Genomic DNA, 25556 nt, shown 5'->3' with positions numbered 1-25556 from the left:
CAGCCCTATCCCTTCACGTGCACACGCAAAACAGAGGGGAAGGGGTAAGTGAAGGGGTAAGGGGTAGAATTGGGATTGGCCCAAAGTCATGCAGGTTTGGGACAACATGAGGGTAAATAAATGATGTCATCAATAAATCAATTAACTGTTCATATTAAGTAACTCCAAAAAGATTTAAGTTATATCAATGGGTTCTATGTTAATTGCTTCATTTTTAAATATCATTTTTGACATTTAATATTGTTCAATAATATATCCATCTTATGTTTTCAATGAGAAATGTGCATGTTGTGCAGAGCAACAATATTGTAAACACTGAACACTAATCATATGAACAATCATGAGACAAAAAAACAACAACAACACACCAGACGTCAAACATTTGGTATATGAAACGCAACAAGGGTAAAAATCAACTGACCAAAATCACAAAAATATATATATATATATTTTTTTTTTACACAGAGGAACAAGCTTATCTTGGCCACACAAGACAACAAATTACTAAATGTGACAACAACATCAACAACAGTAACTGTGCAAATAGTCAAACTTATGCAACCTTCTTAATAGTTCATAGCCCAGTGCATGCTGGTAAGAAAGTAAATGGGACTGAACCTTAAAATTATTGTCAGTAAAGGCTGAAGAGTCCAGTGCAGATACTGCATGCGAGTCCAGCTCACCTGCTGTGCTTCTTGATTTGAACAATAAGAAAAATCTTTATAAAGATGCATTGAGATGCATTAGTGGTGTTCCGAGAACTACATAAATGATCACGTAAATGAATAATTTTTACATTGCATGTTTAAGATTGTGCATTGCATTATTTTTGTGAGCAGACCCGTACTGTGGTTGTTTGTGTATGCGTCTATAAATGTAAGTATGCAGGATTGTATAAGTACGTTTATATATATTTATATATTTAGTGTGTGTGTGTGTGTGTTTTAGACTGCTGTTTCAGTGCAACAGGTGTGACCTCATTGTGGTTGCTGGTGAGCAGCAGAAGCAAACAGAGTCTGCATCAGATTAACACGCAACACACACACACACACACACACACATAGACACACACAAACCCTCTCGACTTGTTCCTTCAATTTTCTTTCTCACACTCGTGTGAACCGTTTTACAAGACTCTTTCTGTATCGTACATCAACGTACATTTGCACTGCGAAAAATATTTTTCTTAAGTATTTTTGTCTTGTGTTTTCCAATGAAATATCTAAGCCTCATTAAAACAAGGAAATGTTTTCCCTATAGGCAAATGTTCTTGTTTTATTCCTAAACCCCAGCAAAGTTTGTTAGATTTATGTTTATCTGAATAATTGTCTAAAATATGCAATTCTGCTTCTCAAGTTCTAAGCATGGTTAAATATTTGTACTGGATAACAAGACAAAAATACTAAATATAAATTTTTATTAAAATATTAAATATTAAAATTATTATAATTATTATTATTTTTTTTATTTTTCTTTTTTTTCTTTCTTCTGTGTGTAGCATAGGCCTACGTCTCATGTCTGTCTTTTTCCAATGAAGTTGAGCTTCAGTTTGGAATAAAAAAAATTTTTTTAATGAAATGAAAAACATTGCAGTTGATTTAGTATATATCAATGATATATAATGATATATATATATAATATATATATATATATTCAGGGTAAACATACTGCATAAATGTACGTACCACACATAGTTTTCATTTATTCAGATCGCCTTATCATTATATTTATTAGACTTAATGTAAACCCTTATAAAAACATATGGTACACAGCAAATGCTCTAAAATAAATTATGATTTCATATACAAAATGTGAATGGCTCCAAAAGCATGCCAGCTTGTGATTTTGTTTATGTACACGTACACAATCTGTAGGATATCTGAAAAACTTAGATAACTTGGATAACATAGGCCTGGTTTCACAGACAGGGCTTCGATTAAGACAAGATTATGCCTTAGCTTTTGTAAATGTGCCTTCGAAAAAAAAACCATTACTGATGTGCATCTTGAGACAAAACAGTGGCACTGACATATTTTAAGATATGTCATTTTTAAGTTTCTTTCAGTTAAAAAAGCTCAAACATGCATTTTAATCTGGGAATAGGCTTAAGATTCGTCTGTTAAACCGGGGGTTAATGGTTTAGGCTCTTTAACTGATTCACTTTGGTTTCCTTTTTTTATGGTCGAACAAACTGAAAAATGAATATTGCATATTCACAAATGAATTCCAATAGTAAATACAGCCGTGTTTTGATATCTGAGCAATTCTGACTCTAAAAACAGAAAAAGCAGAATTCAGAACTCAGAAAGGAAAAAAGATCTATAACTGTTGAAAGTCTACATCAAAACTGAGCCTATTCACTTTCTCAATACCCATTATTACACTTAATTGTTATCAACTCATCAATGCACATTATTGCTAGTAAAAAAAAAATTGTGTACCAAATGACAAACTATACACTATGCACTTATTCACCATGCACACACTGTACTCAAGTCTTAAAAGGTTATTTTGTCATTCATCATCGGAATCTGATAGCTCCTCCCCCTCTGCTTATTAAAGCTGCAACAGTTTGAGTGCATGAAGTGTCCAACATTCTTTTGGGAATTTTCAGTGTGAACCAAGCGGCAACATTCTAATCTGAAAAATGAAGCCTACCCGGAAGTGCGAAAAACTGCAATACATCGAAAATCCGCTAGGGGCAGGTCCCAAAAGGGAGCAAATGTCCATACACCCCCATGTTAAAATGTCCGTTTTCACAGCATAAATTCATGTTTTTACAGGTTGGTCCCATGGACTTTTATTGTATTTTTCGATAGGTTCCGAGTGCCTGACAACTGTGAGGGGGGTGAATTTTTTTCTAACTCGTTAGTTTAGATCGTATTTAGATATAAAATGTATGACAAATAAGGGCGCGATTCACAGCTTGATTGACAGCTGACAACGAGCATAGGCTGCGCCGAGTGGAATTCCTGAAATTTGACGTCTCGGCCATGATCTGACACAACACATAATACCTGTAAGTTATCCTTTCTGAACATTTGTATTGCAATATGGCGCCGCCCATACCCCCCATAAACGGCCTCAAAACCGTTCTTCAGAAGTCTATGGGTGACGTCACAGATGCTTTGTCCATATTTTTTACAGTCTATGGTGTGAACACACTCCTCGCATAGTTTTTAGTAGGTATAAGAACCAGCGCCTGGACGCGACGACAACGCAGTCCTGAAGTGTCAACTATAGTCTCTCCCCTGTGAAGGCCTCCCTCTCTACGGATGAAGCATGGTCGGGATAATTCCGGAAGCGATAAAATTCTGTATTATACATTTTAAGGCCAGACAAGTAGTTTGTTGAGGGTTGGTTTGTAGGGAAGGACTACACGCCTGCGCACACATATATTCAAACGTGCATACCTATAGACTGAACTCGTAATACGCATGTGCACGCCATCAGCGTTCTCACAGGTTCGCGTTTTTTAAAGTTTGCACAGAGTTAAGCGGCCCCTAAGTTAATAGCTAATGATCGTTGCGACGGAAGTGAATCAATCAAAACTAACTTTAGCTGGACAATAACTTTATTCTAGAGCTGATGTAAAGCCAAAACAATCTCTGTTACTTTAATTTCCTATTAGCTGCTTTAGAACAATCTACATTGTTAAAAGCGCAATATAAATGAAGATGACTTGACTTGACTACAAAACAACATAGAAAAGTGCACAAGACACTCTACATCCGTCATTAAAAAACTCTCCTGTTCAATCATCTGACTCCATTCTGTTATGCAACGCTCACTTTGGATCAATTCTCAAGCCCCACCCTACATTTTTTTCATTGAAAACAAATGAATTACAGAAATAAATTTGGGTTGCAAATTATATTATATTGGTTCAGAAAACAACGGGTTAAAAAATATCCTGCAAACAGTTTGGAGCTGGTACCTCTCTCATCCCAGACTCTTATTTTGGCAACTGTTACTAAAGCAAACACACTTTTTAACACTTCTGTTTTCCGTCTCTGTGTTTCTTTTTCTTTCTTATTTTTGGCTGTGTGCACTTATTTAAGACAAACTAAAACTCTCTGCTCATCCTGCAGGGACGCAACCACCACAGCCATTGGGATACACCTTCCCCAAATGTTCTGATTAGTGATCAATCAAGATAGTTCAATGCCTGAAGATACTGAACAGGTAGAATGTGAGTGAACACTAGAATGAGAGTGGAACAGCATATGCTGGGAGTTTATAGGAACATAGCAAACAAAACCCCACTGCTAGCGTTTAGCTACTGTTTACTTCATAGAGTGGATGACATCAGTGTTCACTCTGTCCAATTCTGAGCTACTTTATTTAACACACACAGATCCATCCCAGACTCTACAGTAATGTTAACCAGCTCAGAGCTCTGCTGATGCATGTAAACACAGACTCAACCATACATGTGAGGATCAATTACTTCACCATCTACGCTTTCATGTGAGCAGATGAGTGGGATATTGGTGGATCTTTGTCATCTATGTGAAACGGACTGCAGAGAAGAAGAAAAACAACACAGGCAGGCGGTATATATTTTGTCTCTGCAGGCCTGGGTGTCGTCACTTAACCAGACTAAAAGCATCACTTGTAATTTTGGCGAGGGGTGATTTGCTCTTTGATCTTAAAGTTACACAACTTGTTTTCTAAAAACAGTTTTGACTCTTAATTCCGATTGGATGAGATGCTCTTCAAGCAGTTGCATTAATGCGCAACTTACATTGCTTGGCAACAGTAAACAGCCTACTCTAATGAATATTACTTGCTAGAATAATTATTATGATTAATATAAAGCATTCCCAGGGAAAAAATCGGTAAAAGCGTCTGGCACATGCAAAAATTTACATTTTATTAAACTGCACGTTTTATTAAACATTGGCATCTTATTTCAGGCAATTACACACATTTTATAAAGCAATAGGCCTAAGCCACCCAAAACAGTGGGGGGAAAAGAAATTGGCAAAACATAGCGAGGAGTGGATTATGGCTCTAAGTTTTGTATATAAAATTATATATACGTATTATATATATGAAATTTGTGTAATCAGACAAAATGATTAACAAATTACTCAACATGAAATGCAGTTTCAAACCAATTTTACTTCCTTAATATTACATATTTCTAAGTAAAACTTCGAAAAATGTAGGAGGGGACTTGAATTTATCCATTGGGAACTGACTGGATTGTGAAAACTGGGCATTACAAATACTGGGAGAATGACAGGTGGTTGGAGGGATTTGTGATGTCAGCTGACTAAGAGAATCATTATGAAGAAGACATTTTTAATTTGGAGTAATGTGGCGTGATGCATCATAGACCAGGTACATCACATGTTGTGTTCGGGTTTTATTCGGTTTTAAGCATTATTTGTGGCTAATTTTGACAACATTGAATACATTTTTTACATTTTCTGTACAATTTATCACACTAGTGTGCTTTAATGTTCATCCAGGAGGCTTGTTTGCTTTTATCTTGTACACAATGGCACAAAGTCACACTTGTGGTATTCCCAGTCAAAAATGACCGGCCTACAAAAAAAAAAAAAAATAGCTTCAATAGCTGTCAACTTGTTTTATGTCAATTAGGACAGGATTTGTATTTTTTTTAGAAACTGACTGATTGTAGAAAAAGATTGTAAAAAATGACAATCCATTGAAAATGAATGGGGAAGATCGAAAATAAGAGAAACACTTAGTGTTCAGGAGCATGTCCATCATGTTCATGTTCACATATTTTCATGTGTTCTTGCAAAGATAAAGGCCTTGGACCTGTGCATGTGTGGATACACACACACACACACACACACACACACACACACACACACACACACACACACACACACACACACACACACACACACACACACACACACACACACACACACACACACACACATTTATGTACACAAACAAACTATTTTGAGCATTACAAGCTTTCTTTTTCAGAGATGAACTTTATCCTCAGATCAATGAGGCCTATGATCAATAAGTTTCAGAAATAAATACAAAACATGTCCTAATTGAAAGAAAACAAGTTGACAAAAAGATTGAATCCAATATTTGGTGATAATACAGCATTATAAATGATTTACAAGCAATTTTTAAAAGGCCGGTTATTTTTGACCGGGAACACAAAAGGTGTTACAGGGTTTTCAACACAGCACAAGGATCCGCTGTAACTTCACGTAAACTTTAAAGTTCACCATCCCACCCTAAATGAGTATTGCATGAGGATAATGAAACGCCATTGTTTTTAAAACAAAACCTCAATCCTAGGACAGGAAGCACCTCATCACATGTTGACGTTACCATAGTGACAAATGGCCTCTTCTTAGGCGCTCAGGAGATGCAGATGCCAGTAAATCACTAATGTTGACTTGGGCCCGTACCCACACATATACACAGCGACCACAGAAAGGCCGAGAGTGCCCTGGCTCCAGAAGTTGACTGGTTTGTGAGTTCCAGTAAAGGTTGGTCTAGCTGGTTCCTCCCTTGCGCCCTGCGCTGAGAGTGCGTTTATAGTGCTAATGCTTGCGGTGAGCAGGCCATTATGATCCAAACCCATCAGAACTGCTCCAAACAGACTGCGGCATTATAAAACAAACATCTTAAGAAGCATAAATGCGCAGGTAACTTGCGCTCCAAGTTTGTTGATGCAGTTTACATCTGAAGACAGATTTGTGCATTGAATACCCTGATCTATGTTTCATTTGTACCTTAACACAGTATCTCAGAAGGCCATACAGGCTCAACACACAACATCTATATGATGTTTTATTACATCAACAGAGACATTTAAATCAGTCAGTTTGTTACAAAACATAACAAGCAGAAACTGCCCTTTTCTGGAAACTGTCAGGTTGCACTTTAAAAAGTGTTATTATAGGAAGTTTGTAGTCCATATACAACACGTCAAACCCACATGCATGCAAGCATGTACTGTCAAACGTTCATAACTGCTAAACTGCCACATGCAAGCTACAGCAGACACACCAGACAGATCTCGTATGAATGTTACAACTACCAAAACTAGCTTTCTGGACACCACACTGGCGGAGAAGGAGGGAGGGGAATGCTACGACGGGTGACTTACCACGCAGTAAACTGGGCGAGTAGCTGGAGAATGTGTCGAAGATGCTGTTTGAAGCCATGTGTCCCGCTCAGGAGGGAAAAGAACTGGCCTCTCCGCCGCCTTACCGACTTTCAGCCTGAGAGAATGACAGTCGGAGAAAAAGAAATAGAGAAACTACATAGACTGCCTGCAACCAAGAATTTGGGGTTTGAGAGTGCCACAGGAATCTTTCGCCACAAGCCGACTAACAGAACAGCATATGTGCCGTGTGGTGAGAGCGAGCGATGGAGTGGAGAGAGAGAGAGAGTGAGAGAGAGAGACAGAGAGAGAGAGAGAGAGAGAGAGAGAGAGAGACTATATGAGGATAGCAACTCTGAGAGATGGACTCACCTTTGACAATGGACACTTTTGTATGTCTGTCTCTCTCTAGAAGTGGTAGTGTCTACGTGGTTCTAGTCAGATAGTTGAAAGTTCAGGTGTCTGACGCTCTTGCAATGGTGATCTCCGTGGTAACGGCCTGTCAGTCGCATGTCTGAGGTATCCGAGGTCACGGCTCCTGCGGTACTGCTGCTGCACGGCAATCCCATGATCTGATTGGTTGAACTCAGGTCACATGATTCCCTCTCTCTCACTTGCATGCAGTGAAGTTCTCTTTTCCTTCCAATGTGCATTTCTCAGCTATGATTGGCTGATAGTTGTTTTTTGAATGGTTTCTCAGAGGATGATGTGGCCTTCTATGAGAGGGACCACAAAAATACACAGCTCATACCCAACACAAACTCTCCAGTGAAAGAAATTGCAGAAAACGCGGGACGGAAGAGAATTATTTGGGGAAAGAGAGTGTTGAAGTGTGTTTTGGTGGTTCGGGGGCCTGTTAAACCACCCTTGCACCCTCATTCACCACTTGATAGTTTATCAATGTTAGCCTCATTAAAAACAGCCATGCCAGTCATTTCATTCGTCCTCCCGCTCTCTTTTTACCCTCATTTGTACTCAGTACTCTGCTTTCACAGTTTAATATGGCTGTGGGCGGCCTACTTTTTATTTCCGAAATATTTGCGGTGTTTAACGCACCTTTCATGTATGGCCTGATTTCAGTGGCCCTGTTAAAAGCAAGCATGTGTATCTGTTTATCTACACCATCTAACTGTGCATGGAGGTATGCATATGTGTGCGTGTGAAATTCGTGTGAAATTCGTCCCTAGAACGAACCTCACGTGCAACGATAGACAGACAGACAGATAGACAGATAGATAGATAGATAGATAGATAGATAGATAGATAGATAGATAGATAGATAGATAGATAGATAGATAAGGTTGTGTGTGTGTGATTGAGCTGATGTTGTAACCACAGTGCCATGAAAATGAGCACTTGTGTGCTGGTCAGCCGGCAACACAGGGAAAATGACACAGTGGAAGTGTGTGTGTGTGTGTGTGTGTGTGTGTGTGTGTGTGTGTGTGTGTGTGTGTGTTTCAGGCAAATAACACACTTCCAGGGAGTGTGGCCTATGGTGAAGCCACAGAATGACTTCAGGGCTTTTTATCAACCTTATCCCAACCTCACACATATACACATACACATGCAAATCAATCTCAAAGTTTCCCCTATGAGAACGACCCAGCTCGGTCAGTGTGTGTTTGTGTGTGCACCTGTGCGGGATCTGCTGGTTAAAACGTCATTTTCACATGAGTGAAACAGAATATAGGAAGAACACTGTAGCGGGACTTTATTTTAGTCATTAGGAATTGATAGGATCCAATGATGGGCATTCAGGACCAGAATGGTATGGAAGTAGGTCAGATTTACCCTCATGTGCATCTTGATGCACAATATATCGTTATTTGCTACTGTTGCTGTAATGCTAAACTAACTAGTAAGTTAGTAATGTTAATTACTTACTAGTGGGAAAATTAGAAAGACTTCATTATGGTTGCCTAAAATTACTAAATAACTTTTAAACATTTTATTTTATTTTTAATTTGGAGTAATGTGCACAGATGAAACGTATTAAGACATTAAATGGAGTCAATTTGGATGTCAAGTCCAACATACGTATTCTAATTTTTATGCACATTATAACTGTGTATAAATTTAGGAAGTACACCACAAGTGCGTGTATTCCCGAAGAGTGTGTATCGGACGTTGAGGATGGGGCCATCCAGCTTCTTTCCTCAGACACAAACACCATCTGCTCTGTGTTTTGGGAAAAGGGTTTCTTAGCAGCGTCGTTCACTAACCACAAGCAAAAATGGTCGAAGCAGTGCGGCAGCAATCGGACAGAGATGTTTTTTTTTCTTCCTCTCTCTCTTGTTTATCAAGCCCCTGTATTTAAGTTTAATATAACTGTAGTGTTTTGCTGAGAGACCTGCGGTGGGCCAAACGTTGCCAATGTCCCTCCACCCCACGGGTGGGGCAGAGCGGGGCGGTGGCTAGAGCGTGCGGTCGCGAGCGCAGATGTGCAGGGGCTTATTTTGTGGTGAATAAATTGCAGGCTGCCCCATGTGCAACTCATAAAGGGGGAACACAGCAAAGGACAGAAGGAAAAATACAGTGATGAGGTGGCCATCTTCACTTCAAACGCATTTTCGGACCAAAAGCAAACGCCCAGAGTCTAAATCTGTCTATGCCGCTGAAGGGGGATATAGGCTCTTGGATGGAAGGATGAGAAAGGAATATGAGAAACGAACTACAGTCAGCCATTTCGATTTCATTAATCCCAGAGTCACAGGTTTTGTGATTCATCCTGTGACGTTTAATTTGTTAAAATGAAAGTTTACCCAGTTAAAGCAATATTGACTCAATCATTTGAGTTTGGGGCGGGACTGTCTGTTTTTCCTATTAATGGAAATGTGTTTGAAAATAATAATTAATTGAGTAATTCTGGTAGAAATTATTTCACCTTTAACATTCTTATAGTGATCTTAATCAGAATCCAAAAATTAAATACTTGCAATTACATTATCTTACATTTTAAAAACTATAAATAGCACCGTATATATATATGTATATTAAATGTTAAAACATGCTTCATTCCACAATGCTGTAGTAGCTATTACTTTACTTATGCCCGTCACCCTTGCCAGGGTATGGGCCGCAGACCACAGATCTCCAGATTATTCTGTCTTTGGCCATTCTTTCCAGCAGGTTCCAGGTGTAACCCATCTTGGTGATGTCGGCTTCGAGGTCACGTCGCCAGGTGTTTCTTGGACGACCTCTTCTCCGCTTTCCTTGGGGGTTCCACTTCAACGCCTGCCTGTTGATGTTGGTTGATGCTTTATGAAGAGCGTGCCCTATCCAGCCTCATCTTCTCTTCCTGATTTCTTCCTCTGCAGGGAGTTGGTGAGTCCTTTCCCAAAGGTTGATATTGCTGATGGTGTCAGGCCATCGGATCCGGAGAATTCTTCTAAGACAGCTGTTGATGAAGGTTTGAAACTTCCTGATGGTCATCTTGGTCATCCTCCAGGTTTCAGCAACACTGACTTTACGTTGGAGTTAAATAGGTGAATCTTTGTTGTCAAGGACAGTCCTCTTGAGCTCCAGATGTTCTTGAGCTGTACGTAGGCCGCTCTTGCTTTGCCAGTCCTTGCCTTGACGTCTGCGTCTGTCCCGCCCTGTTGGTCAATGACACTGCCCAGGAGGTGAAGGACTGAACTTCTTCCAGGGGACTTCCATTCAGCATGACTGGTTCCTTGCTTGAGGATTTTATCTTTAGGATCTTGGTCTTATCTCTGTTTATGTTGAGGCCACTCGAGCTGGGTCCACGAGGTCAGCTGTATTCCGCTCTCTTGTGGCTTCCTTCATAACCCAGTCAATGGCAAACAGGAACAGGAAGGGTGACAGCAGGCATCCTTGTCTCACCAGGAAGATGTTAGTGAGCTGCCCTCCATGGATGACTCTACAAGACATTCCATCATAAGATTTTCTTATCAGGTTGACCAACTTAACTGGGATGCCGTAGAGTCAAAGGAGCTTCCAAAGGGTCTCTCGATCCAAGCTGTCAAATACCTTCTCATAGTCAACAAAGTTGATAAACAGGGGGGAATTCCACTCAAGGGACTGTTTGACTATGATGCAGAGTTTTGCGATCTGGTACGTGCATGATCTGTTCTGCCAGAAGCCTGCTTGTTGATCTCGAAGATGTGTGTCAGCAATGTCTTTCATTCTCTCCAGGAGGATCCGACTGAAAACCTTCCCTGGTACAGACAGAAGGGTGATGCCTCTGTAGTTGGCACAATTTCTGAGGTCACCTTTTTTAGGGATCTTTACCAGGTATCCCTCTTTCCAGTTTGTCGGAATCTCCTCTTCTTCCCAGATCATCTCAAAGAGAGGATACAGCATCTCCACTGATGCATCCTAGTCTGCTTTCAGGGCCTCTGCTGGGATGTCATCAGGTCCAGCCCCCTTCGCATTCTTGTAGTAGCTATATGTGCGTGGTATTAACCCGTTTAGCAGAAAATGCAAGATCAACAATTAGTTGTATGCTGACATGATGACTTTTTAGGATGTGTTAACATCTCTAAGGAGCTGTGAATGTGTAGTTAATTCATCAGGAGGGAAAAAAGATGTTTGTCAGACCATTTCAGCAGAAATTTAACCACACAAAAGCAACCTTTCACAGCAACGTTCAACGTGTTCCTGCGCACACTCTGCCTGCCCCACATCTGATCGCTTTCTCTCTTACTGTCATCTCTTCTTTCTGTGGAAACTCAAATGATCATTCTCAGTGAATTTTTATATCAATATTATATATATATATAAAGAGAGAGAGAGAGAGAGAGAGAGAGAGAGAGAGCACAAAACCGACCTCATAAAAATTTTGGCAGCCTTTTTTTAAAAAAGTTTTTTTTCCCATTCATTTTTCTCCACATTAAAGCCATGAACCAAACCAACCTGCTCCAAGAGGAATCCCAAACTCACATTAGATCACATCACATAATCAAACCACATTACATTTGATTACAGTATATTTAAAGCACAAAAGCATATGAAAATCAGGAAAAGTAGTTAAAAGTACTTTTTTATGAGAGAATCAGCACTGCAAATGACGTTACTGAATCTAATGTTACAAAACCAAAAATATGTGCTTATATTCATTAATAGAATCAATAATTGATTAATGTCGGATCTTAGTGTTGGTCTGTATAGAAATATTTAAACATAATGGCTAAAAATTAGTAGGTAACACTTTAGTTTAGGGTCCAAATCTCACTATTAACTAGTTTATTATTATCCATACTACTGGGATATTAGCTATTTATTTGTACTTATAAAGCACATATTAATGCCTTTTTCTGCATTACCATATTTTACATCCCTTAATCCTATACCCAATACCTAAACTTAACAACTACCTTACTAACTATTAATAAGCAGTAATTAGGAGTTATTGAGGTAAGTCAGGTAATAGTTAGTAGTGAACTGGACCCTAATCTAAAGTGTGACCAGTTTGGTTGTTTTACTCCTTTTTGCTACATCATTATTATAGCACTTTTTCTAAACTAATCTTTTTTGTCTGTTTTTGACTAGTCCTGTTTGAGGCCCTTTCTATGGGGAAGTGGATGCTCATATGTGTTAATGAAAGATAACATTTGTGTCAATCCCTGGCTTCTCACACTTCTAAAATAACGTAAAGCTCAAATAAGTGTTGGATCCTTTTTTCCCACAGGTGCCATAGCTGATGGTGGTTTCGATTCAACTTTTTTTCTTGCCACTGCTGATGCAAATGGATTTTTTTTTTTTTTTTTGGGTGCAAATAATAGGAATCTCAAATCATTCAATTTCAACATTCAATCAATGTAAGTCTATTACTTTTTTGTCTGCCATAGGAAAACTGTAAGTTAATTAGTTAGAAAAGACAGCACAATAAGTCAAAACAGGCTGAACATCTTTTCGTTGTAAAAAAAAAAAAAAAACTGTACAATGAAAGCAATTATCAAGTTTAAATCTTAAACAAGAGAAAGCGAGAGATAAAACAAAAAACAAATTTGGCCTGTTTATCGCTTTGCCAGTCTGATAAGCTCCACCCCTTTCCACAGAGCTGTACCCGCACCTCCCGCCTTCCGCTTTCTCACACACTCTCTCTCAACCACAGAGCCTTTACTGGCAGAAAAACACACCAGCCGACCGTATTTTCTTCTGAAACTAAATATTAAAGAAAAAAGCATTGGGCTAAATGCTCAATTCCATTGGTGCATATTAATGAGTGCTCAATATAATGAATATCATATATGATGACCCACAAGATGTTACAGGTTTCCTATGTCAATGATGCCTTTAAACTAGCCATTTAAATGTGATTAAAGTGTTACTTTCCAATCTCTTTCACACACACAAATACACACTATCTGTGTGTAAAAATTCTTTGTTACTGAAATGCCCAATCTGCACCCTCACTCCAATATTTCACACGCCTCCAACACCCACTAGTCTTTCGTTTAGTTCCTTAAAGATCATGTGTGTCGGGTTTACGTGGCTTTTAAAAAATATTTGTTTCTCATGAGAACGCATTGTTGTCAGTCCTCTCTACAGTTATAGTGTTTGTGCAATACTAGAACACTTAATTTGACTAGTGCAATTATATTAGTCATTTCTTTAGAGGGACAGTTCACCCAAAAATGTAAATGATTGCATTTTTCACTGTGAATATACTGTATGCAATGCTGCTTTATTAATTTGGCCTAAAGAAGGCAGCATAATTATGTATGTCAGAGCATGTCTGTGCATGATTTAACATCATTATTTTTTCATCTGTAGAACACAAAAGAAGATATTAAGTTATTATTGATGACAGAATTGTTATTTTTGGGTCAACTATCATTAGGCAGACGCAACATTTTGTCAGTTTAAAAAAAAAAAAATCCAATATGCATAGAAAAGTCAATTATCACGCCGATCTTATGATGGCTTAATGGCTGTCGTCCATGCACAAAGTGCAATATGCAGTATCCCAACAATCACATTCTTCACAACTCGAACATGCATGAAAACTTTGCTAGTCGTTTCTAAAATGCTGTACTAGTCATATGCTTGGAATTTGGAATGGTTTTCGTCCATGTTTGCTATCTTTTAGGTCATATGCATGCAAGTGTGCTCCTAAAAGCTGACAAAACATCTAGTCCAGTCATTTTAAGCCAAAATGGGGGTCAACCTTGAACAAATTGCAATAGAAGCAAACTCAACTTATTTTGTATCCTCAATATGTCTTGACTAAGGGAAAAAAAGCCCCAAAGAATCCCATTAGGGGAAAGTTTTGAAAAAGACCCAAATATAGCCTATTCATTATTTTTCTCACGTGAATAGGGTAAAACATTTAACCTTTAGATATCACCATGAAAATTACTGAGTTGATTACTTACATCAAGGCAAACAAAAAATGCATTACAAGTTTTTTGAAATTGTTTGTTAACATGGACAAACGGTGCAGCCTTTATTAATTATTATTGCAGAGATGGGGTTTGGGGCTGGGTCCGTGGGACTGTTTCTGGGGGTTCACTTTTTATTTTACCTACCTTTTTGCACTCGTCCCCCAGAAACAGTCCCATGGACCCAGCCCCAAACCCCATCTCTGCAATAATAATTAATAAAGGCTGGTTTAAAGTACTTCTTCCCAGTAGCGGTTTTTGGCACGGGCGAACCGGGCAATCGCCTGGGGCGGCATTTTTGGGGGGGCGGCGCCGCCGGCACGAGCAGAAAACAAAAAACAAAAACAAAAAACATCTGCGCCGCGAAGCGGTTTTCTATTATCTATCATTTCACTGTGTGGGGAATTGGCAAATTTGCGCCCCCTGGGGCGCGGAGGCGCGGGCGCGGATGACAGTTCACCTCTGGGTCTCTCCCAAATAGAACGGACAAGAGGGGGGGGGGGGGGGGGGGGGGGGGACTATATATGGAACTATATAATCCATATAGTTATCTAAGTCAGTCACACCTCGACTTTCTTCCAAATAACGCACATTTAATTCATAACATTATAAATACAGGCCTCTATATTTCCTGCACATTTTAGTTTTTCTGAATTGTCTGAATGGCTAATAAAAATAGGTAATACAAAACGATTACTTGGTCACCACCACCAAGGTGAATTGGTTTAGTCTTGACTTCTGGTCGTGACTCGTCGTGAGTGACAGTTGGTATGGGGGGGATCAGGGGAAATCTGTTTATTGTCGATATCGAGTGCCAAATAAGAGATGGACAAGAAAGGTCAAAGCCATCAGGTGGGTCTCGCCCAGGGTGTAATTCAATGTAGAACCGCCACTGCTTCTTCCTGCCTCTATGTATTAATGCGCATGGGTAGCCTAAATGGGTTCCATTCACACCTTAACATTAAGTATTTTACTGTTATATGTCAACAAGATTCAACAAGACATTTTCACCTGGCTATACCCAATATTTATAACTGTTGTGGCATTTATGCAAATTAGCACATACGTAATTAGATTATGCACCGTTTGTCCATGTTAACAAACCATTTAAAAAAACTTGTCATATATTTTTTGTTTGTCTTGATGTAAGTAATCAACTCAGTAATTTCCATGGTGATATCTAAAGGTGACCTTTTTTTACCCTATTCATGTGAGAAAAAGAATGAATAGGCGAATGAATAGGCGTATTTGGGTCTTTTTCAAAACTTTCCCCTAATGGAATTCTTCTGGGCTTTTTTTTTCCTTACTCAGGACATATTGAGGATACAAAATCAGTTGAGTTTGCTTCTGTTGCAATTTGTTGAACCTTTTTTCATAAAATGACTGGACTAATCGGCTTTTATCAGATATAGCCTACACATTTAATATGTAGTCATTCTTATGTGGGAAAACAGACCAAATATATTCTAATATGACTAATTTTGGACTACACAAACATAATTTGTCAAATCAAATTGCCTCCAGAATGGAAATGTTCCTTCATATCACAATTTTTTAACATGGTACAAGGCTGCAATATAAAAGCCACTGGCTATTTAAAAAAAAAAGGGACAAACCCATCTATAGCCGCTTTTTCACCATTAGCTAACCATGCCGAACCATGCTGGTTGAATCCGTGAAGGGTTAGGGTTAGCTTCCCTAATTAGCTTCCTAAGCTGCTTTGCCTTCGTCTTTTTTGTGATGTCCCGAGGCATCACCATAATGACCTCCTCCACATTAGCTGCTGAAGGGGTGAAACTACTGTAATGTGGGGTTACAGAGTTCCACTGGCAGACTCCACTGCGTGGGAGCTCTGAAAGCCACGGTCTCCACCTCAAGATTCACCATCTCACATTCCTCAAACCAGACCAGACCAGATCACACCAGATCTGGGCCAAAGCATGGTCGACCAAAACCCAACCACCAACCTCTGCTCCTTACCATTCAGAGCACTTCAAACATGCAGATGTGTGTCACATACAGCCGTGCCAGTCTATCCCTTGTTCGCAGTTCTCTTTTTCTCTCTCCCACTCTCTCCCACAGCCCGAGCAGAGCATGTGATTTTCTCAGTTTCGTTAGCGGATGGCTTTGATGAAACAAACTCATCACTTCACATGCCAGACTTGTTTGGTATTTCTGCAGTAACTCTGCAGATGACTTACCAATTTTGTATCCCTCAAATGCATCTATTTCCCTCTCGTTGCTTGCATCTGTGTGTACAGTGGACTGTGCATATATTATTATTATTATTATTATTATTATTAATTATATTTTTGTTTATGTGTTTATGCACGGTTTTGTTTGTGTGCGATGTGCGTGTTGTCATGCAGTTGCGTGCTACAGTGCTGACACACAGCTCAAAATGCATGTGAATATGCATGGTCGTGTGTGTCTACGTATAGGGTTTAGTGTTTGTCTGTGTGTGTGTGTATTAGACCTGTTGATTTCCTGTGGTGCAGACAGAGGTTTCAATGTGCTAGACAAAAAGAAGAGCTCTGAGCTTGGGACAGGATGTAGAGATGTTGTTCTCACTGAATGTAGACACATTTACATACAGTACTGTGTGCGTATAATACAGCCAATGTACAACAGCCCCAAAACATACTTGCAAACTTAAGTCACACTTATAAATGTTTGAATGTCAATTGCAATAAATTCAAAACCGCATCAAGTAGTGGGCGTTTTTTAAGAAAGATAGCATGCTTTTTAAGCAACAATTTCACAAAACAATGTAGTGTGCTGTGCAAGTAGTTTTGGAGACACTGCACACACATTACCAATCAATGTGGCCAATGAATGAATCGTTACCTTTGAGAGTTAATGTTGCATGCATGCAATCTCTCTGTCGGATGGATGTGATCTGTCTGCAGTCCTGATAAAATCATACCATCAAATGGAGAAATGAGATAATGCATGCTAACCAGCAGCTCAGTGTGTGTTTAGATTTACACACGTGATATAAACAGAAAAAAATGATTACAATTTTGGTTTAAAATGAAATAATAATTAATATGTCTATGTCTAATAACTAACATGGTGAATGTTTAAGGAAAATAATTGTAAAAATATAATGTAAGCACAGATTTCTAGGGGTGTAACGATACCCTCATGTCACAATTCGATACAAAAAACCCCCGATACATATCACGATACAATATTATTGCGATACTCCAAGACATGATAAAAGGTTAACAAAAAATGTCTTGTTGATTTAAAATGCTAAATTTGATATTACATTGTGAGTGTGAATGAATAGGCTTGGACTTGGTGCTGTAAACCCAAAGCACAGGACAATAGTGACACCAGAAAAAAAAAAAATCATGATTCTGAAGCTGAAAACAAAATTATTTCAGATGAATATGCTTGCGCTCTGTCATATATTTAAATGTCATATATTTAAAATAATATAGGCCACTTTTCACTGGTAAAATAAGAAATTTGGCATTATCAGGACCCACAAATATTCCCCCATTGCATTATTATACATTATATTCAACATTATATACAGTAGTTTAATGTAGTACTGACACTAAAACTCTGTAAACTTGAATTTTTTCTCACACAGTAATTTTTATTTTGGGTGAATTATACACAATACATATTGTCACTATCCACGATACATATTGTTGCATTTTTGTATTGCGATATATTGTGACACAATATATTGTTACACCCCTATGCATTTCCGTTTAATTTGATTAATTTGAGTGACAATTTGAATTTAAAAAATGCATGAAAATTATATTACGATTGAATTCTGTTTATTTGCAAATCCATGCATCTCGTTTTTTTACACCCCCACAAATACAGACTTTCAAGTTCTGTGGAACTTCAGTTTTTGGGTGATTATCAGAATGCCATGAGTCACCACAGCCAGAGTGCATTCTGGGTAGGGATGTGACCGCAGGTTGAGAAATGAGTGTTCCATGGTAAAGTGGCTGTGTGTGTGAAGTGTGAGTGTTTGTGTTGCATGTTAGAACGGCTCTATTTGTGTGTGTGTGTGTGTGTGTGTGTGTGTGTGTGTGTGTGTGTTCCATGGTTAGTTTTGCGGTTGGTATGACCTGCTTTCAGTTGGACCCATCACTCATTTGGTTCAGAGAAATCCTGTGAATCAGAGAGCGCGTTTCATGTGAGAGAGAAAAAGAGATTTATTTAAATCTCTTGCCTCCAGTTTGTCCTTGCTTGACATCCAGAATTTACCATTTTCTGAGCATGTGTGTGTATGCATGTTCCTAAACATGTATGTTTAAAGGGGTGGTATAATGTGCTTTTCACAAGATGTAAAATAAGTCTCTGATGTCCCCAGAGTGTGTATGTAAAGTTTTAGCTCAAAAAACCCCACAGATATTTTTATATAGCATGTTAAAGTTGTCACTTTTTGAGGGCGAGCAAAAACGCACCGTTTTTGTGTCTGTCCCTTTAAAGGCAAATGAGCTGCTGCTCCCGGCACAGAGGGGCGGAGCTTCAAGAGCTCGTGTCCTTTTACCTCACACAGACATGTTCGGAAATTTTAAAAACGTTTAGCCTTTTATGTTCAAACCGAAGTCGGAATGATGGAGAGACTCGAGAAGAAGCGACAACATGTAGACAACATTTCTGAATGGTTCATTGTCTTGGTGATGCAAACATTTTATTCTGAAGATTTTATTAGTATATCACACTATTGATTAAAGTCTTCTCTTTCTCTATTTTTCTCTTCTCTCTGTTTGACTTGTCAAGACCACGCAGCCATTTCCCACGCTTTCCTTTGTTACTCTGCGCATTGATGTGAACACGCAGTGTGAAATACTCACGCACACAACTACATATCATAATAGAGCACATAAAACACATGGTACTAAATCTGAAATGGACACACTCATCTAAATGAAACCATGTCTGTTGTGGGCCTATTACAACAAAATGACCGTGACCATCATGTACTTCCGTCCAAATCTGTCCAAATAAAGCAATTTTAAGCGAATGCAGAAATCTATTTTTAAATGTGTTTTTTTTACACAATGGTGAGCTTTGCATATCCTGTTTCCATTTTTTTTTTTTTTATATTCCCTCCAAGTATAATGAAATGAATAAATATATATTTTATAAATATAAAATACATTTTTATAAATATAAAAAAATTATATTATACAAATAGATTATTATTAATAATAATGATTAGACTTGTATAATATTTATATGTACACACACACATAATGTACTACATAAAACTACATACAAGTATTATTATTATTATTATCATAACTGGTGACGTTTAGACAATATTACACAATTAAATCATTAATTAAAATGTATTGTACAATTTGTTCAATTAATTTCATAACTGCTGCATCCGTACTCTTTTTGTTTTGTTTTGTTTTGTTTTGTTTTAGAACATCAGTAAAATAATCATGCAGAAAGATCTCAAACAAATGTTTGATCCAAAGAGCACATAGTCAGTGTTAATTCTGTGTCTCACGGTGGGGCAGGTGTTTGCAGGGTTTGTGGTTGTAGTTCAAGCTCTACTGCACACAAATGAAGGATTTGACTGTGAGGACACATGCAGAGCACACCATGCTGTATTCTGCATCATTTGTGTCACACACGAGGCTTTCGTGACAATAGTCTTAGGTCTGGTTTCCGCCACTGCGATATGTGTCTAAGCGTGGGTGTGTGGAAACATCTCTCTCTATCTTTCTCTCATCTGTCTGTCCTTACACAGTAATTCAACTTTCCATATACAATTTAAAAGTCAGATTGTTTGTGTCATCCTCTCATTTGCTTGTTTCACGGTGTTATGATAATACTGTCCAGTGGTATATTATTCTATATTAATCAAGAGATACTCTAGTGTAAATTTAGAGGTGTGTAACTAAGATCTAAAAATAACTTTTCACCATATTAACCAGATTTTTCACCAACTGAGAAAATGTATCAGTAAGCCATAACTTCTTACAGAATATAAAATCATATTTTCCATTATTTAAGTACAGTATATATTTTTTACTCCTATGAAAATTTTATTATTTTGCCGTTTTATTTTTAACAAACATTGCAGGAGTCACACGAAGATGAGCTGTTTCTCACTCTTTTCTTCCACTTATTTGCGTGCTTAACATATGGAATTCTCCATAATGTTGGCAAAATAAAATATATAGGCTATATAAATCCAGTGGCGGCTGGTGCAAAAAAAAAAAAACTGAATTATTATTGCAGGACTGAATGTAGGCTAATTGTTAAATAACCATTTAACAGTGATAATAATGTATCATTAGCCTACTGCTATAGCTAAAAATGGAAAATTCAGCATTTAAAGCACGCCATAAGGTAGGGTTGGGCAATGGCCAATTGCCAAAGAAATCTGAATTTTGGGGCTAAATGACGATTTATGGTATAATCTCAGTATTTACATTTTTTTCTATTTGAAACTTTTAATTTTTTAATTTTTTATTTATTTTTAATTTCATATCCTGATCAATATTGTCCTGCAAACCATGTTCATATTGTAGGCTATGAAAACAAACATAGTGAATAACCTTGCAGTCTATCTAAGCAGTCTATCCAAAAAAAAAGGGGTCAAATCACATTACAGTCTTAACATTGCAACATTTCAATCTAAAAACAAAATAATGCTTTTATATAGTTAAATTTAGAAGAAGTAGTTACATTTACTAAACTTAAAATGAAAATAAATAAAAACAAAACTGATATCATAAAAAAACACTTCTAGGTTTAAAATTCTTTAGCACATTTTCAGCACACCTACAACAACAAATATTCAACAACAAATATTTTATATTTAGTGTTAATATATATTTTAGTCAGAATTATTCCGCTCCTATTCTATTGCGCTGCGTCTGTTGCATTCACGCGGCAGCGCTCGTTCACGGAAGTTTAGCTTGCAGACGCTCGTCCACTCCTGACAGCAAAGTGGAAATATTTGCTTGACTTTCTAACATTTACAGATGGAGAATATGTCCGTGAAATGTAAGTTATGCACTGAGGAAATTACTGGATGTCACTTCAGCTTAAAGATTATTAATAGAGGTATATTTGTTTCCACCAATCGCTCCACAAGTTAAGTTCACGTATGATGACGAAAGCATGTTAGTGCGAGCCCTCCCGGAACCCACAGAGAATGCATTGCAGTGCCTGCAGTAAAAAAAAAAAAAAACTTTGTATGGAAGTCTATGGGAACACTCTGGGGTGCGTTTCCCGAACAACGACGTAACTCGCAGCTTCACTGCCATAGTACGATGCATCGTTGAAGAAATCAACTAGCTAGTCACGACTGTTTCCCGAAACCGTATTGTCGCAAAGTGGTCGTTCAACCACGTTAGTTTATGACGTCACGCTCGTGGTGGAGTAATAACTTATTTTAATGAATCTGTTTGAGATCGAATTAACGCTAGATGTTTTGCTATAAATTACAGACATGGCATCTGAGGACTATTTCTCATTTTTCTCAGTTATTTTGCTTTATTTCCAGATTCAATCATAGGCTCGTTCTTACGTAGTAGAGCACGTTCGCACATGCGCACTCTTCAAAAACGGTGCTTTAAATCTCTTAACAAACTAAAAGACGTAAATGACATTTGTATATATTCTAGGGCTGGGAATCGATAAAAAAAATTTTACTAATTAATTGCACAATTTCTGTAATTAATTGCAATTAATTGCGCTTCCCCCAAGCTTGTAATCATCAATATTTAAACTTAGAATCACCTAATTAAACAACACAGAAAAAAAGGGAACAGAAAATAGCCCTATATTAAAATATTAAACATCAATATATCAATATATTATTCTTTTTCAATAATCAATCAACATAATCAATTTAACAGATTATTATTATTATTATTATTTTATTAATTATTAAAACAAAATATAGTCCTACAAAGCTATTATTACCAGAGCATGTGATCAGAGCAGGTCATTTTACCATTGTTGCCCAGCATGGCTATACCAGCTCAGCAAACAGAAGTCAACAGAGAAATTTCACGTTACTTGAGTGGACTTTACTTTTCCAGTGCTTAGTACATGATTGAAGCCTTTGGGCCGTTAACGACAGAGCCGCCGACACACACACACACACACACACACACACACACACACACACACACACACACACACACACACACACACACACACACACACACACACACACACACACACACACATACACACACACACACACACACACACACACGGAACGGAGAGCTCGCCGCTGCTGGGCCATTAACGACAGAGCGAGCCGACACACACACACACGCGCGCGCGCGGAGCACAGAGCGTATTTCGACCTTTTTAATAGCAGACGCAACAGGAAATCATTAAAACGAGGCAAAAAAAAAAGTGCTGCGTCAATTGCGTTATTTTTTTTTAGCGCGTTAAACCTTTCAAATTAATCGCAAAGATTAACGCGTTAATTCCCCCAGCCCTAATTCTAAATAAAAGATACAGGTTGTACTGAATGTCAGCTTGCTTATTTTGCTCAAGATAAAGATTTACTAACTCCACATGTCATGCAAACTAGAAACTATGCTTCTAACCACAGCTCGAGAGATGTCGTTCCAACTACACAACTTTGCGATGCTGTTCGGAACGATGGTTTCGGGAAACACTGACTCGTTGAACTATGCTGATAACGACGGAATTTGCGAACATAGTTGGCTAACGATGCTTTTGGGAAACGCACCCCTGGGCAATTCATTGCCCAGAGTGAAATCGCCCAAAAAGAGGCAGTACTCCCATGGGCGTCAGTTTGGTTTGAAATGTGCTGGGGACAGAGACGCATTCGGAAGTGCATTTTCAGAAGTGCTGGGTACAATGACGCATTAATTTTTTTCTCTCTTTCGCGCAGGTTATGTTTTGAAAGACGATGTCCTGTTGTAGCTCAGGCACGGCCCCACTTTTCAACAGGCCCATCCAAAACGTTCAAAAAATATATATATATATAGTTTTTTTTTACTATATTCTAATTTTGTCAATAATTATAAAAAAATCGCCAATAAGCTCATAATTTGTGCTAAAATAGTGTTTAGTTTTAAAAACCATTTTAAAAAGCTGGTTATATTTTGATGTTTCTGCGCAAGTTCAGCAGACAGTGAGGTTCGGGTTTGTTCCGATCAGAGCTCGTGAGTGGAGAGCGCATTTCTGAATATTCCGCTCCGCTCGTTCATTCCGCAGGGTCGCTCGCTCAACCCAGATGTCCTGTTGCCTGGTTCGAAAATTTGTGGAATAAGGGCTGCTTCCGACTAAAGGTTTTTTTTTTTTTTTTTTTTTTTTAGTCGACTAGTAGGCTAGTTGTTCATTTAAGTAATTCGTGGACAAATCTCCCCTTTATATTAATTGAATTACTTATATAGCCAACAGGATAATGAGCGTTTACGTAATATAGCCGCACTCAAGCGCACAATCATTACTTTTACCGGTTCTTTGTGGCAATCTTTATGCGTGCGGTCGCACGCATAAAGATTGCCACAAAAAACCGGTAAAAGTAATGATTATGAATGCGTCTAAATGTGTCTAAATACGCTGTGAATGTGAATGTGCATTATACGCTGAGTTTCGGTTCATTTATGAGACGAACTCCAGTTCACTCGCCGGCGCCTCCATGTCGTGATTCTGCTATATTTACTTCTTATTAAATCCAGGCAATTGGTTCATGAAACATTGATTAAAATTAAGATATAATTAATACAAAACGAAATTCAATTTAAAGAAAGGCAGCTGTTCTGTTTGAAGTCTCTGTGAAAGTTTTAAAGTAGTCTTTTAGTGCCGCTTTCAGAGCGCTCACGTCCGAGAACTGACACGTTGTTTTTTTTCCCTCATAAATGCGAACACGAAAATTTTTATAAAAATAGTATTATAATGTTTTTTTGTTGGGTCAGACAATGATTACCAAATTTCTCTCTCATATTGCTCCTCATAACCACTGAAAACGGTCAAAAAAATGTAACCAAAAGTCAAATTAATATGGACGGAAGTTAAAAGGGGTGGGTACAAAATGACTCATGACGAAATCTGGTGGGTACGCGTCCCCCCCGTCCCCCCCGTAATCGACGCCTATGAGTGCTCCACAGAACGAGACTTGATGCTGATTGGACTATATCCAGATGCAGAACAACAGTGACTGCAAGCGTAACTCTGTGGTTGAATGCAAATGTGATTCCAATTGCCCAATCGTCCTAATAAAGAAACCATCCCTGTGTAAAGTGTGAACACCGGTCAGTGTGAACACCCCTTTATTAGTCAGTGAGGGTTTTTTTAATGTGAAAAAAACAAAACATACTGAATGAGAAAAACGGTACTTGGCACAAGGTGAATTTTCTCATTTGGTATGCGGGGGTTCATAGCATTGTTTTGTTTGATCATTGTGGCGTGTCGTCTTCATAGTGTAGTAGTGGAGAGATTTATAGGGTTGCCAAAAAGAGAGGTTTGTTTATCAGTATGAGAGGTTTGCAGTAGGAGGTTAAAAGGGCCAAACGCTCCTGTGGGCTCTGTGATTGGGGCCACAGCAGAGGTTTGTGGGCAAAGACTCTGCATTATAAAGCTCAGGAAATCAGACCAAATCAAGTGCATGAACACACACTGCCAAAAGAGAAGCACTAAGAGAACCATGCAGCTGAACTGGTTTTTATCCGGATTCACGGTTCATTGCTCAAGTGTGTTGTCTGAGATATTAATTCATTTAGCAGACGCTTTTTTGCTAAACGCAACACTGTTCAACACTAAAATGGGAGGTAGAAAGCATCTTTAAATGCATGAAAAATGCAACCCAAACTGAATAATTTAGATGACAGAAGGAAGCAAAAAAATGTAAGCGTTTTATACCAAAGCCTATTTTAAGATGGTTGGTGAAAGTTACTTTTACAAGTTACAAACTAAATTAACTAGGCTAATTATGTTAAATAGTTCGTATTTATATAAAATTACTACTTTTCTCTCCAGTGTACTGTAGGTTAAAGTCCCCCTGTGGTGAAAATCAAGCTTTGAATGTTGTTTATATGTCTATGTGGTGTTTTTAATATGCTTTAAGACAAACCATGTGCAAATTCATGTCAACATTGCTG

General features: G+C 38.2%; 1 protein-coding gene and 1 long non-coding RNA gene across 3 annotated transcripts in view; one reads left to right on the top strand and one right to left on the bottom strand.

The window, feature by feature from the left end:
• The window catches only part of runx3 (RUNX family transcription factor 3), a 61356-nt gene extending 53712 nt beyond the window's left edge, over positions 1-7644 (bottom strand). The window contains exons 1-2 of one of the 2 annotated variants that reach the window (XM_082153426.1): positions 7490-7644; positions 7121-7235 (exon numbers count right to left, since the gene is read on the bottom strand). In XM_082153426.1, the coding sequence (XP_082009552.1) occupies positions 7121-7178 (58 nt within the window). In that variant the 5' untranslated portion in view covers positions 7179-7235; positions 7490-7644. Of the gene's footprint in view, positions 1-7120; positions 7236-7489 lie in introns of those variants that run through there. The other variant, XM_082153427.1, reaches the window with a different exon arrangement.
• The window catches only part of LOC309486284, an 84804-nt gene that overhangs the window by 15566 nt on the left and 43682 nt on the right, over positions 1-25556 (top strand). The gene's annotated exons all lie outside the window — the stretch shown is intronic.

The sequence above is a fragment of the Leuciscus leuciscus genome (genome assembly GCF_965113295.1).
Source record: "Leuciscus leuciscus genome assembly, chromosome: 22".
Classification (NCBI taxonomy): Eukaryota; Metazoa; Chordata; class Actinopteri; order Cypriniformes; family Leuciscidae; genus Leuciscus; species Leuciscus leuciscus.
This window is presented reverse-complemented; position numbering and strand designations above follow the sequence as displayed.